At 36.8% G+C, this 12,714-nt stretch overlaps 2 protein-coding genes across 3 annotated transcripts; one reads left to right on the top strand and one right to left on the bottom strand.

Moving 5' to 3' along the window:
- Positions 1–2,605: 2,605 nt before the first annotated feature.
- rrp15 (ribosomal RNA processing 15 homolog) lies at positions 2,606–6,853 on the bottom strand. The gene is made up of 5 exons (XM_046846200.1): positions 6,740–6,853; positions 5,899–6,272; positions 5,671–5,768; positions 5,199–5,388; positions 2,606–3,104 (listed from the first exon to the last, which is right to left on the bottom strand). The coding sequence occupies exons 1-5, from the start codon at positions 6,780–6,782 to the stop codon at positions 2,949–2,951; spliced, it is 861 nt and encodes a 286-aa protein (XP_046702156.1). The 5' UTR covers positions 6,783–6,853; the 3' UTR covers positions 2,606–2,948.
- A 715-nt stretch (positions 6,854–7,568) lies between these two features.
- Positions 7,569–11,435, top strand: LOC124384845. 2 transcript variants are annotated; one of them, XM_046847799.1, is made up of 2 exons: positions 7,569–7,703; positions 9,849–11,435. In XM_046847799.1, the coding sequence occupies exons 1-2, from the start codon at positions 7,685–7,687 to the stop codon at positions 11,336–11,338; spliced, it is 1,509 nt and encodes a 502-aa protein (XP_046703755.1). In that variant the 5' UTR covers positions 7,569–7,684; the 3' UTR covers positions 11,339–11,435. The 2 variants fall into 2 exon arrangements, with proteins under 2 accessions (XP_046703755.1, XP_046703753.1); XM_046847797.1 differs by lacking the exon at positions 7,569–7,703 and adding an exon at positions 8,347–8,782.
- The last annotated feature ends 1,279 nt before the right edge of the window (positions 11,436–12,714 follow it).

Here is a 12,714-nt window from a genome sequence, read left to right as displayed (position 1 = left end):
CATTCAGCCACTCGCTATTAAGTAAGTATTCAGGTAAGTCTGAAGAAAAATCAGACATAGGCAGGACAAAGAACGCACAATTTTGGAGAGGGACACATTCTGAGGCCAATTGTCAACAAGGCCAGGAGAAGGCTGGCATTCCTGAGTGAAAGGGCGCAGTGTTGCTGTGACGAATGGACACTTTACGTGGTGAGACAGGCTGACTGAGACGCAAAGCCATGCCCTCCGTGGGCGATAAGACACTTGGCAAATATTTCCATTCTATGTGTGAACAGAGCTGGGAGAAGGATGAGAAAATGTTAAAAAGAGCAGTCAGCAAAATCCTTCATTCCACCATGACTGCTTCCTAAAAGAGCACACACACTGAGCAAGACAGATTTCCTGGCAACCCTCCGACTGAGGCATCCAGACAAGCATATAGTGCGGCTCACACAACGCACCACACACACACATGCACACATACATGCAGTATCTCACTAAAAACTGAGTACACCCCTTACATTTCAGCAATTATTTTAGTATATCTTCTCAAGGGACAATACTATAGAAATGAAAAGGATATATTTTAAAGTAGTCAATGTGCAGCTTGTATAGCAGTACAGATTTACTGTCCTCTAAAAATAACTTAACATACAGCCATAATAGCTCTCAACAAAAGCAAGCACATATCAAACATATCAAAACTGTGTCCAAAGTGTCAATATTTTGTGTGAGCACTATTGTTATCTACTACTGCCTTTATCCTCCTGAGCATGAAATTCACCAGAACTGCACAGGTTGTTGCTGGGATCCTCTTCCACTACTCTATAATGACATCACAGAGATGCTGAATGTTAGAAACATGGTTCTTCTTCACCTTTTGCTTGAGGATGCCCCAAAGGTGCTCAAAAGGGTTCAGGTTTGGAGACATACTTGGCCAGTCTATCACTTTTACCTTCACCTCCCCAGTACCCGCAGCACTCATGCAGCCCCAGACCATGAGACCGTCCACTTTTGCAACCTCTAAAGCAACACTGGCAGCACTCGTGTCTGTTTTTTTTGAAGCAGCTTCTGCACCTGACGCACGGCACGAGGACTCAACTTTTTTGATCGACCCGTGCAAGGCCTGTTCCGAGTGGAACCCATCTACAAAAACTTCTGTATGACCCTGGCCACTGTGCTGTAACTCAGTTTCAGGGAGTTACCGACCTTCTTATTGCCTGTGCCTTCTTTGTGGAGAGAATTCATTCTAATTCTCAAATCCTCAGAGTTCTTTCCATGAAGTGCCATATTGAACTTCTAGTGGTCAGTATGAGAGAGTTGTCCTCAAAGCACCACATTTTATGCTGCTCTAATACAAGATACACAAATTTGTATGGTTCTGTCAAGCAGACAAAAACATGAACATAATGAAAAAGACATGTGGCTTTGCATGGTTAAGTGACTTCATACATCATGCTACTTTAAAAACAGTACATTTATACTGCTTTACAAGCTGCACAAGTTTAATTTCTATAGTATTGTCCCTTAAGAGGATATACTGTGTCCCCGCATGTATACATTTTATGTTTGTGTATATATATATATATATATATATATATATATATATACACACACACACACACACACACACACACACACACACACACACACACACACAAAATGTGCTTATAAGACACTGATATGAACTTAAACATTAAGGTCTTTATAGGCCTCCTGTTCCAAAGTATGTTTATGTTAACTGAAATGGGGTTTTCCCTCCAGGTCATAAAATCATAAATGTGACCTTACTTCGTGTCAAGTATATAGACTTTTATTCTACAGGTTTGTCTAGAGCACCATCTTGTGGTCATTCTGAACGGTGAAGGTACAAAATCCAAGCCTAGTACTTCTATTTAATGAGTAATTGAACGCATTTCACCAAATTAGCTCGTAAAAATCATAATAGGATAACAATAAAAGTATCAAAACTAGCTCGAAGAAACAAATATTTAAAATGATTGAGGCAATAAACGACCTGTTTTCCATAAACTATTTAAACGTATCTATACAAGGTCACATTAATGTACATAACATGCTATCAATATAGAACATTTTATAAATACATGTATAGAAAGTGAATTTACTTTTTCTTGTCTTACAAAATAAAATCAACAGAACACAAAGACCTGGGCTTCTGAATCCTGTATTTTGAATAATTAGAAACACCAGAGTGAACTCTACCAAATCGTAAGATGATTACTGATGTCGATTAAAAAAAAAAAACAAAGTATATATTCCATCTGGTTGAATGGGTCAAGTGAAATATTTACGTAGATACTGTAGTGGGTCACTTTGTCAAATACAAAAGCAGGAAAATTTCAAACATTTAAATGGTGAGCTTGACCTGAATGACTACCAGCTGAGAGTATCTGATTAAATTATAAACACTCTCTGTGAAGCTGCAGGTTCTGTAACCAAAAGAAAAATTGGAGGCATCGTTATGTGCCTGTTATCACTCAGGTCTTCTTGTCAAGGAAGTGATAAAAAGTATTTGTATATAAGGAATATTAAAGGGTAAAGATGAATTTATTTTCATTGTGAGTCCAGACATCTTCAGCTTTGAATCACTTGCCAAAATCCACAATAAATGTAAAAGTTCATTTTATTCCTATAATATGGCCTATTATAATAAAGAACTATATACATTGTTAATGTAGAGGCTTTATACATTTCTCTGGGTCGAGTAAACTATTCTCTGAAGTGTTGATATACATCAGAATTTCTTGTCCAAAAAGAGAATCACACACATAAGCATCTGCCTGATCCAATCTCAGCTATACAGTTACACAGAAATACTCAGAACTCTGGGTAACAGAATCCCTTTAAAGCAGGGTCTGCGAATTGCGGTCCGTCTGCTGCACACGTGAGATTGCATGACTGGATGTGTGTTCCCACATGAACAAACACACATTTAAATGGTGTTTATCTCAGTCTGAGTCACTGCTGAAATCTTCTGCACCTTCTGGCTTCTTCGGTCTTTCCTCTGGATCGCTCTCCTTATCCCAGTCCTTCATGGACGAGCCCATCATGAAATCATCCCTCAGGACACTCCAGGCTGGCTTCTCTGCTTTCTGCTCTTCAGACTGACAGGAACACACAAAAGCATGGCTTAAAGCACAGAATACCCTGCACTCTCCATGTTATCGCTGTCCAAAGCATTCTGGACGACTAGCAGTAGAAAGTCAAAGTGACTGGATTGGTGGAATAATCTGTCATCACTTTTATTATTCAGCACTTATTTCAGGTGCTTTGTCAATTCAGAGAATCGTCATGACAAGTGATGAAACCTTCAATTCTTCACACTAAAGAAATGTCTTTATGTATCAAGTCCAGGCATTTTGACGTCACATTTCACCATCGCCACAAGGCAAAAACGTGCAACCAATTAATTTGCGGTAAAGACTGCCACCTTGTGGACAACATCAGTCACTATTCTAGCATGCACGACTTATTTTTACTTATTTTATGCTTTAATTTATAGTTAAAAGGTTACACTTGAAAAAATTAAAGCATTAATTGGCTAATGTGAGGACTTTCACACATTTTCTTCCCTTACACTTGTGCACCTGAGCATCCAGCTGAAACCTTGGGTTTCAAAGCGTATCTCTTGCAGAGCTGATTAAAATAAAAACAACTTAAAGCTCAAATCAGATCTCTCAAACAGAACTAATCAGGTACAAAGAAAGGCTTAGCACAAATCTAGCAGTTCTGCTAACATAAAAACACAAAAATTAATACAATTTTCTGTCTTGAATAAATGAATGTGCTTCCCTTTCAAATTGCAAAGTTTTAATGATTTCATCATACATAAGCCTGTGGTTGAACTTGTTTAGTAAGTTGCCACTGGATTGCTCATTAGGGATGAACTTGGATACTAATTTCAAAATTTATATTCACAATCTATGAATTGCTGTAAAGCTGCTTTGAGACAATGTCAATTGTTAAACCCACTATACAAAAAAATGCATTTAATTGAATTAAGAGAATCTAAAACCCAATGCTACAGGAAGATGAATAAAGAATGCAGCACACTTGTGTGTTCATGTGCTAATGCAGGATGTTCAGCTCAACTCTCTCTCTTGCAGCTTGTGCAAAATGCCGCAGCTAGACTTTTGACTGGCACAAAAAAAGAAAGGAACACATCACTCCATTGTTGTCCTCTCTCTATTGCTTACCAGTCAAGTAAAGGTTTGAGTTTAGAATTTTATTATTATTGTTTTTAAAGAAATACACAATGTGTCTTTAAATTATATCTGCGGTCTCGTGGGGTCTTGCAGGTTGTGTAGGCGCTGTTGGCTGTTCCACAGTCTAAAAATAGGTCAAAAGGTGATTGTGCTTTTGCAATAGTAGGTCCTAAACTGTGGAACAGTCTCCCCTTTATTTGTGGCAGGCTTCATTCATAGAGGTTTTTAGGTCTCAGTTGAAAAGGCATTTTTTAGCATGGCTTCTGAAGTAATATATTGTGATTCAGGTTTGTTTTATTTGTGTTAAATGTTAAGGTGTGTATACTTTGATTTTCTTGAATGTTGTGAAGCACTTTGGGCAATAAAGTTGCATTTAAATGTGCTATATAAATAAACAGAAGCTGAAGAAGTCAAAAAGCAGCCCATGAACAAAAATGTATTGTTTGGGTGCATTTACTTTTATATCGTGTCCATTTTCACTCTTTGTTGCAAAGTCATGATTATGTGATAAGACTTCTTGACACACAGCATCACTGATCAATTCTGAAAGGATGCACTACAGGTTTTTCGTCTCCTTGCCACTAAACGTTTGAGACCAAGTGTACTTTTAAGGCTAAAGATGATTTCACATTGTGTTCTTATGCAATTATAAACACCTGCCCAGAGCTGTGACCCACAGTGAAACATTTCTTCCAGGCTTAATCAAACGCACAATAAACATAAATAAAATAAAATAAAATGTTTTCTGGACCAAATTAAATGATGTGCCTGCATCAGTCCTCAATACATATGACATACAGAATAGAAATTTGGATATATTAAATGCACACATTTTATTATTGTCTTAGGGATGACTGAAGCACTATACTTTGGCTTCAACTATAAAATTCCATCTTAAAAGTTGAAACCAATTTCCATCATAATATAGCAAATCTACCAAATAGGGTGGTCTAATTAAGAAACTGCCCCTGAATAAACTAAACACATACTCACCGCTGATTTTTCAGTCTTTACGGCTGCTGTATTACACCCAGAAGATCCTCTCAACACATCAATGAAGTCTTTCTTTGATATTGAAGAGAGGACCTTTGCCTTCTTCCTCTCAGATCCCCCAACCTCCTTCATCTTTTCATCTACGTTCTTCTGGTGTTGACGGACTGCATTAAACAACTGCACTACACCCCTTAATGTTGGGAAACACACAATAGAACCAATAATAAAAAAATAAAATCATCCTCTTCTTTAACTACTGTTAAATACTGGACAATAAATTATGGATATTTCCAAGACAACAAGCCTAAACCTTATTAACAATTGCTTCATTAACCAAAACTGGCCTCTGCTAACAACCTTCAAAAAAAATGCTATATTAGTAAATCATCTCTTTTCATAAGTATGAAAGACATTTGAATACAGTAGCATGGGCACAGCAGAAAGATACTCCATCAGCTGGAATATAACCTACCTGGTAGCAATTCTCTGTAGGTTTCTCTCCTTCTCTTTATCCTGCACTACATCTGGCTTTACCCGACACATCATCTCCCAAGCTCTCCTTTTATCTGCCTGTCAGTCAAAACACACTTTTTAAGTCAAGATGAAAATCATAGTTAAATATTATTGGATTCAAATGTCTTGAAAGGATGGATATAAATGATTCTGAAGCAGAGATTGTCAGAAATCACACACACACTACCTGCTTCTTTTTCTCCAGTTTTTCTTTCTTCTCCTTTGCATTGAGCTTGTCCCGCTGTTTGTTTCTTAGCAAGATGCAGCTTTTGTCCTCAGGTGTTTTCTTACCCAGGATTTTGGCCATGACATCTGCCCAGCCGGCATTGGGATTCGTCTCATCCTCTTCATTTTGCTCTTTTTCATTCTCTTCCTGTTCTCCCTTGTTCCCTCCATCAGCTGCTCTCTCGTCTTCACCTGGTTCTTCATCACCCCCGTCATCTGACTCCCCTTCCTCACCTTCATCCTCTCCTGACCCTTCTTCATCACCTCCATCAGCTGATTCCTCGTCTTCACTTCTGTCATCATTCTCGCTGTTCTCAGTCATGTCATCTTCTGAGTCTAAACAGGACAAAACAATTGTTTTTTTTTTCTTTTAGTTCGATAAATATAATGATGCACGCTAGGAGAAGCATACAAACCCAAATAATGGAGTTAGAAAAGTATGGAAGAATATATCTTAAAAAATCGTTAATTTACCCACAGTACTCACGTTATTATACCTATAATCTTTATGCAATTTGATGAGTTGCAAGCAAGTGTCTATTTGACACTTCTAAGTTATTATTTAATTTATTTTAATTTACACACAAACTAAAACAGTACAGCCACGAACACACCGTTTTAATAATTACTACTTATACTATTGATAAAGGTCTGTTCCAAAACTTAGCGGCTAGTAAAACGATAAGAACGCCAATGAATTACAATTTCAACAAACATATATTAAACAAATTCAATTAATTTTAAATTAATGCATCCAAAAACAATACAGTATGAACTTAATTAATTAATGTTTATATGAATACCTAGTTCAATCTCTACATGTGGCTTTTCAACGGAGGCCGCCATCTTCCAAAACGTGTGTTACATGAAAAACATTCGTTAAAGAAAAGTCAGCTGCACAAATGGTTCCGGATTTCCTTGTCATTTCGGGGGGAAACTCGCACACGAACGCAAATTTATTTTGAATAAAGACATGCAGAATATATTTTACACTGGAAAAACAAAACATTACTTGAATTGCTTGTAACATCTATAGAATGAAAATACAACTCTTTTTTTTTTTTTCAAATAATTTTGTTTTTGATTAAACATACAACCCACAAGACGTTTGAGTAGTAAATTTAAACATTTTGATTCCAAAAATCAATGATTTTAACCTTCATCTTTGCAAAAGAATGATGCGAATAAACCAAAATATTTCAGGCCATTGTCTGTTCAAAACAAAAATATAGCTTAGGGCTGGACAGTGATCCTGTTCTACTGGGGCACAGTTCCTACACAATGGTGAAAGGGAAAAATTGTGTAAATTTAGAGTTAGAAGTCAGCATTTACTTAAAAAAAAAAAACCTACTTTTCACAAAATAATGTGAGACGTGCATATATACTTTACAAGAGCACTGTTATGTGTTTGTATTTAAAATAGATGTCAGAAGTCTCTTGATGATGATGATGATAATACAGTTACTGTAAAGCACTACGTTATGTAATTTGAGACTAAACTTCTAGTGATGATGCAATATTTATATAGCGTGACCAGGACAGGGTCAATTTTACATAATAATGTGTAAAATTAAAATATTGGGGTAGAAATACAGGTAGCAGGTGTGTACATTAGCGTGTCGAGGTGTAAACCTTCAGTCATGCGTCACAAAGGAGGCTGCTGTCTCAGCTTGAGCAGGGCTCTAATGAGTGAGTCTTTACAGTCGGAGAGAATCATTGGAACCTTCAGTGTGATTTCCTGAACTACAATGGCACCATCTTGGAAGAGTAAGATTTCAATATTATTATATGACTATTATTTATTATGATTTTGTTTATATAATTGGAATGTTTTCTTCTTTCTTATAGCAATAAGGTCAAAGTGATGGAAAATATGTGATTAATTTTAAATGGTAACTTCAGATGGGTCTGAAAATACGTGTGGGCCTTCATTTTTAAACGTGTCAGTGCGTACCAATTGAGGGAGTTCTTTTTTCTGCAAATTTTAATGGTGACTGAAGAAACATCTGAGATGACACTTCTATTTTAGCTGTGGATTATTGTTCTGTTTAATACATGCTTCACTCTTCAGTGCTTATTTCTTAATTTGTTCTTGGTCTGCACAACAAGAAAAGTCAATATTAATCATTATCTGTTTTTGTTTTTATTTATTTATTTTTCGATAATCTGATCACTTTTAATTGACCTCACCTCAGTGCACTAGCTCTGGGTGGAAATCTGTAACCATATTACTTGACGACGAAGTTCACCAGTCGAGAATTTACCGTAAACACTGCTCAACATTAATAATCCTAAAGAAACAAGAGGCCTTTTCCAAGATGTTTTTCCTAACACACACTTAGCCTGGTGTGATTCACACCCTGCACAGTCTAAATAATGGTAACCTTACACCTGTTTTCTATTCCACAGTAATTCTGTAACCACTGCTTGCATGTATGTGAGCAAATATAACATCAAGTGCATGCTGACAAGTTAAACAGGATGGTCAAATTTTGCTAAAAACATTTACCCCATACGGGTTTGTGTACATTTGAAACAAAATGTGACTCTTTGTGCAAAGACAGGATTAAATGAATTACTTTTATTCCCTCAACTACTATATATAAAATGTGGGTGTGGAGCATTCAGGTGTGTTAACACAATGCAATGGAGGAAAGACATCAACAATGATTTTAGAAAAGCAATTGTTGAAGCAATTGTTGCTGTCCATCAATCAATCTGGGAAAGTTATAAGGCCATTTCCAAATATTTCAGTGTTCATCATTCTACAGTGAGGAACATTATTCACAAAGAAAATAACTTTCACAGCAGTTGCCAAGTTTCCCGGAAGTGGATACTCCCCCAAGGTCAGACTTCTAATCTTCACATCTAATGCTCTACAGGCTTCAGTTAGCATGTAAAATGTGAAAGTTCATGATAGTACAATTAGAAAAAAGTGAACAAGTATGGTTTGTTTGGAAGTGCTTCCAAAAGAAATCATTTTCTGTCTTTAAAGAACTTAGCACATCTCCGCATTTGGCAAAAACCAAATCCAGCATATCAGCACAAACAACTCATACAAACTGCCAAGCATGGTGGTGGAGGGGAGATGATTTGGGCTTGTTTTGATGTAAAAGACACAAATTAACTTTTCAAGTTATTGCTTTTGGGGTTGTTTCTACAAACTATTGAATCATAAGGTGTACTTTGTTTATCAAAAATGGTTCTTGATTTTGGTTTGACTTTTGTAAAAAAAATAATGTTACATTGTTATGTCATGTGTTGATCATCTGAGGTTGTATTTACTATATTTTAAGACAATAGAAAACAAAGAGATTGTACTTTAATTTTCAAATGAATGAAATATAAATTTACATATATATTTATTTAAGATGGTTTAACAAGTTAGTCAGTGTTGCTGTGAAGGTTGACTGGAGAAACCTTTCTGGCAAAGCTAGTGTTTCTAGTGGCAACAAGGTGATTTTATAGAAAGAATTAGGCATTTTTTTCAAAGCTCTTAATAAATCACAAAATATTAGTCACAAATTGTTCCTAACAAATAAAACTAATTAATGGGGTAGTAACAGTGCTACTTTATTTATAGGGCACCTTTACATACAGTATACTGTCATTAATATTAATGCATTATTTAATTCAGTAATTGCTTCATTCTGGTCACAGCGGATTTGGAGCCTTTCTAGGGAACACCGGGGGTGAAACAAAAATACAATAATATTGGTAATTTGGCTTTGCTTAAGTAACATGACTTACTGCTAATAATTTGTTCATAAATCACAATATTCTTATCCTTGCTTAGGAAAATGTGTGTATATATTTAATACATATAATGCTTACACTGGATCACGGTGTATAGTTTTTGTATTACATTTTAAATACTATCCCATATGACACCATGGTCTCTTTTGTTACCAGATCTCAGGAGTGCATTATGGGAAGGAGCTGTTTGCTTTGTGCTGGGAGCAGTGGGAGGATGTGCATTAGGTGCCACAGTGACTCCGGTACACCAGGCCATGACTGAGATTATCTCAGGATCACTACTAAAACCAGTTATGGATGGAGTGAGGACTATAGGGCCACTGGGTTTGGGGACTTTGCTCGGAGCGACTGCATTATCCACAACAATGACCACATCTGCAGCAGGAGTTACTGTGGCTGCTTTAGTTACTTTGCTGATCATAAAGTTCAAGAAAAATGAATCTCCAAGTGGATTTGTGTTGATTGCCACTGGGCTAGCTGCATCCCTTGGCACAACATCTTTTGGAGCAGCACTTGGGGTTATTATAGAAAAGTATATCATGAGGTCTGGGGTTGTGGCGCTACTTTGGGCTCTGGGGATACTAATTGTGTTTAAAGCATTTATTCACATTGTTTTACATTTGGCAGTCAGAGAAAGAACGTGCTGTAGTGTCCTTGACATGCCGGCTGAAGAGCAATTTTACAATAGACTAGACTTTTTAGATGCTGGACAGTTAGAGAAAGTCACTGTGGAGATTGAACAGATGCTGATAATACTTGAAACAGAAAAAAGCTTTGATGGAGAGAATGTGCATAATTCTAGAGTTCCTTGGGAGACCCAAGGATGGAAAAGAGTGGAAATGAAGCAACATCAAAATAAAGCAAGAGAGCTGACAAAGGAGCAAAGGAGGTTTTGGGAGCATCTGACCAGCATTGTAGTTAAATATGTAGAGTTTTTGACTTTCTCTGGCTTTCCAATGACAGTGAGTGCTGCTGTTACTGCTGGCTTTGGGATCTTTGGATTTGGGGACTACAGATTTGTTTTTGTCGTCCTAATAACCCTAGTCCTCTGCATGGCCTTCCTGTTAATGAGGTCAATGCATTTAAACTTCTGGATGTTCACAGCCTGTGTGGGAATGTTTGCTACATTCGCCATTGCTGTGCTCACTGTGCATGCAGGACAGGAAGTACTGGAGATGTCTGTAAGAATGCAGAAGGCTGGACAGGTGCTTAGTAGAGAGAACATTTCTGCCAGGATGGAGCACAAATCATCAGTAGAAGCCATAGCATCAGGGTTTTTTGTATCCAAAATGTTCCAGATTGCTTTAGGTGCCACGGTTGGTGGTTCAGTGGATCAGAAGGTGTTGGATAAAGTTATAGTGGGAGCAGCTGTTACAACAGTAGCCCTTCTCTCTATAGTTGAAGCCTTATCAGTAGCTCTGGGGATTGGTGGTGTGACAGGTGCATTGCTGGGAGCAGTAGGCACAGCCGGGGTCTCTATGGGGGGAGCTGCAGCTGTAGCACTTCGGTGCTCGTCATGGGCTGGCACCATAAGCACTACAGCTGGGATGTTATCCGGAGCTTTCATCATTGGAAACTGGGACATCACTAATATTGGACTGCAGGTGCTTGTGGCCTACGTGTTTGCTATGATAAGTCCATACTAACTGATATCCTGTGTGAGGATTTAACCATAGTCCAATAACGTTTTTATTTTATTTAATTTTATTTTATGTAAACTCTATTAAATGCATAAACATTTGATTTGTATGGCTTTTGATTTGTATGTGATTATCTAAATGTGGTCATTTTCTATAGGAAAAAACAACAGTTGAGCTGTCACACATCAAGACACACAGAAGTAAGGAGAAAGTTAGATTGAGCATGAAAAATGGTCCCATTGTGTGGCATTAGTAAAACATAGAAAGGGGCATAGAGTCAAGTCAACAACTGACAACACAACAATATGCTGATATTTTTGTGTCCTAATTACAGCCTATTATCGTTTAAATGTTCCAAATTATTTATTTATTTACAAATGTAACCAACATTTTTTTTTGTGTTATATAACATTGAATGGGAATGACCCTTATGGACAAAAGACTGCAGTCTTCAGTGCTCTCTCTCTCTCTCTATAACTTTATAACACACACAATAAATATATATAAAAACAAGGTATTTTTAGCTGATATTTAAAAATTCATGCAATCCTCAGTTACCACAGTAAATTACTAGCCTCGGTCATCAACTAGCCTTTGTCCTGCATGTTTAACAGAAGCTTATGTTTGCCTTTCCTGTCAAAAGTGCAAATTCAGATGTTTGTTTAAATTCACCAAAACACCAGGGTTAACCGCAGGTCATTGAGTCACTATAGTCATTGAGTGTTACAAGCTGGCCAGTAGTTTTAATACCATGTGCTCTATGCACAAAATTTAAATATTTAGTTATACTACAATGATTGAAATACTTCAGTAATTAATTATTTGGTATATTTAAGTATTTATTTTAGTGTATGCATATTATACTTAAGTAATATTGACAATAAATGATTGTATTCTTACTTAATTACATGTCAAAAAGCATGTATGTTTTACTCCTTATGGTTTTATTTAGATGTTTAAAGTACTTCCACACTGTTGAACTTAAGGTTTCGGCTTTAGCAAGAAGGGTCCAAAACTGGAGGCTCCTTCCAGTGTTTAACAACCATCACATAGAAATTATACACACATAAAGAGCAGTAAGCTTTGCTGTTAAAATGTATCCACATCTTCTGCCAATCTGAACTGAGAGCTGGATAGCACTGTGTAAGAAAATACACACATGATGAGTTCACTCATCAACAGTAGTCACATTTTATCACATAAACAAACAAAACATTACCAGACAGTGGACCGGTACTGGGCTGCACAGAAAGAATGAAAACTTCTCTCTATATTTTTTTTTTATTACACATAAACATATTACATCAGTAAAAGTACACCCTTCAAACTTTCACTTGAGAAAAGTTTACAAGTATTTGCTGCGTGCTTGACCACTTACGTTT

Source organism: Silurus meridionalis, chromosome 4, assembly GCF_014805685.1.
Source record: "Silurus meridionalis isolate SWU-2019-XX chromosome 4, ASM1480568v1, whole genome shotgun sequence".
NCBI classification, from domain to species: domain Eukaryota; kingdom Metazoa; phylum Chordata; class Actinopteri; order Siluriformes; family Siluridae; genus Silurus; species Silurus meridionalis.
The sequence above is the reverse complement of the archived record's forward strand: the minus strand, read 5'-3'. Positions and strand labels throughout refer to the sequence as shown.

Bases quoted from the DNA above. Each gene is read 5' to 3' on its own strand.
- rrp15 (XM_046846200.1), bottom strand. From the start codon at position 6,782: ATGGCGGCCTCCGTTGAAAAGCCACATGTAGAGATTGAACTAG. The intron at 6,273-6,739 runs GTATTCATATAA...TGTCCTGTTTAG, and splicing joins ACATGTAGAGATTGAACTAG to ACTCAGAAGATGACATGACT. The intron at 5,769-5,898 runs GTAGTGTGTGTG...TTTGACTGACAG, and splicing joins AACTGGAGAAAAAGAAGCAG to GCAGATAAAAGGAGAGCTTG.
- LOC124384845 (XM_046847797.1), top strand. From the start codon at position 8,578: ATGCAATGGAGGAAAGACATCAACAATGATTTTAGAAAAGCAATTGTT. The intron at 8,783-9,848 runs GTCAGACTTCTA...TTTTGTTACCAG, and splicing joins GAAGTGGATACTCCCCCAAG to ATCTCAGGAGTGCATTATGG.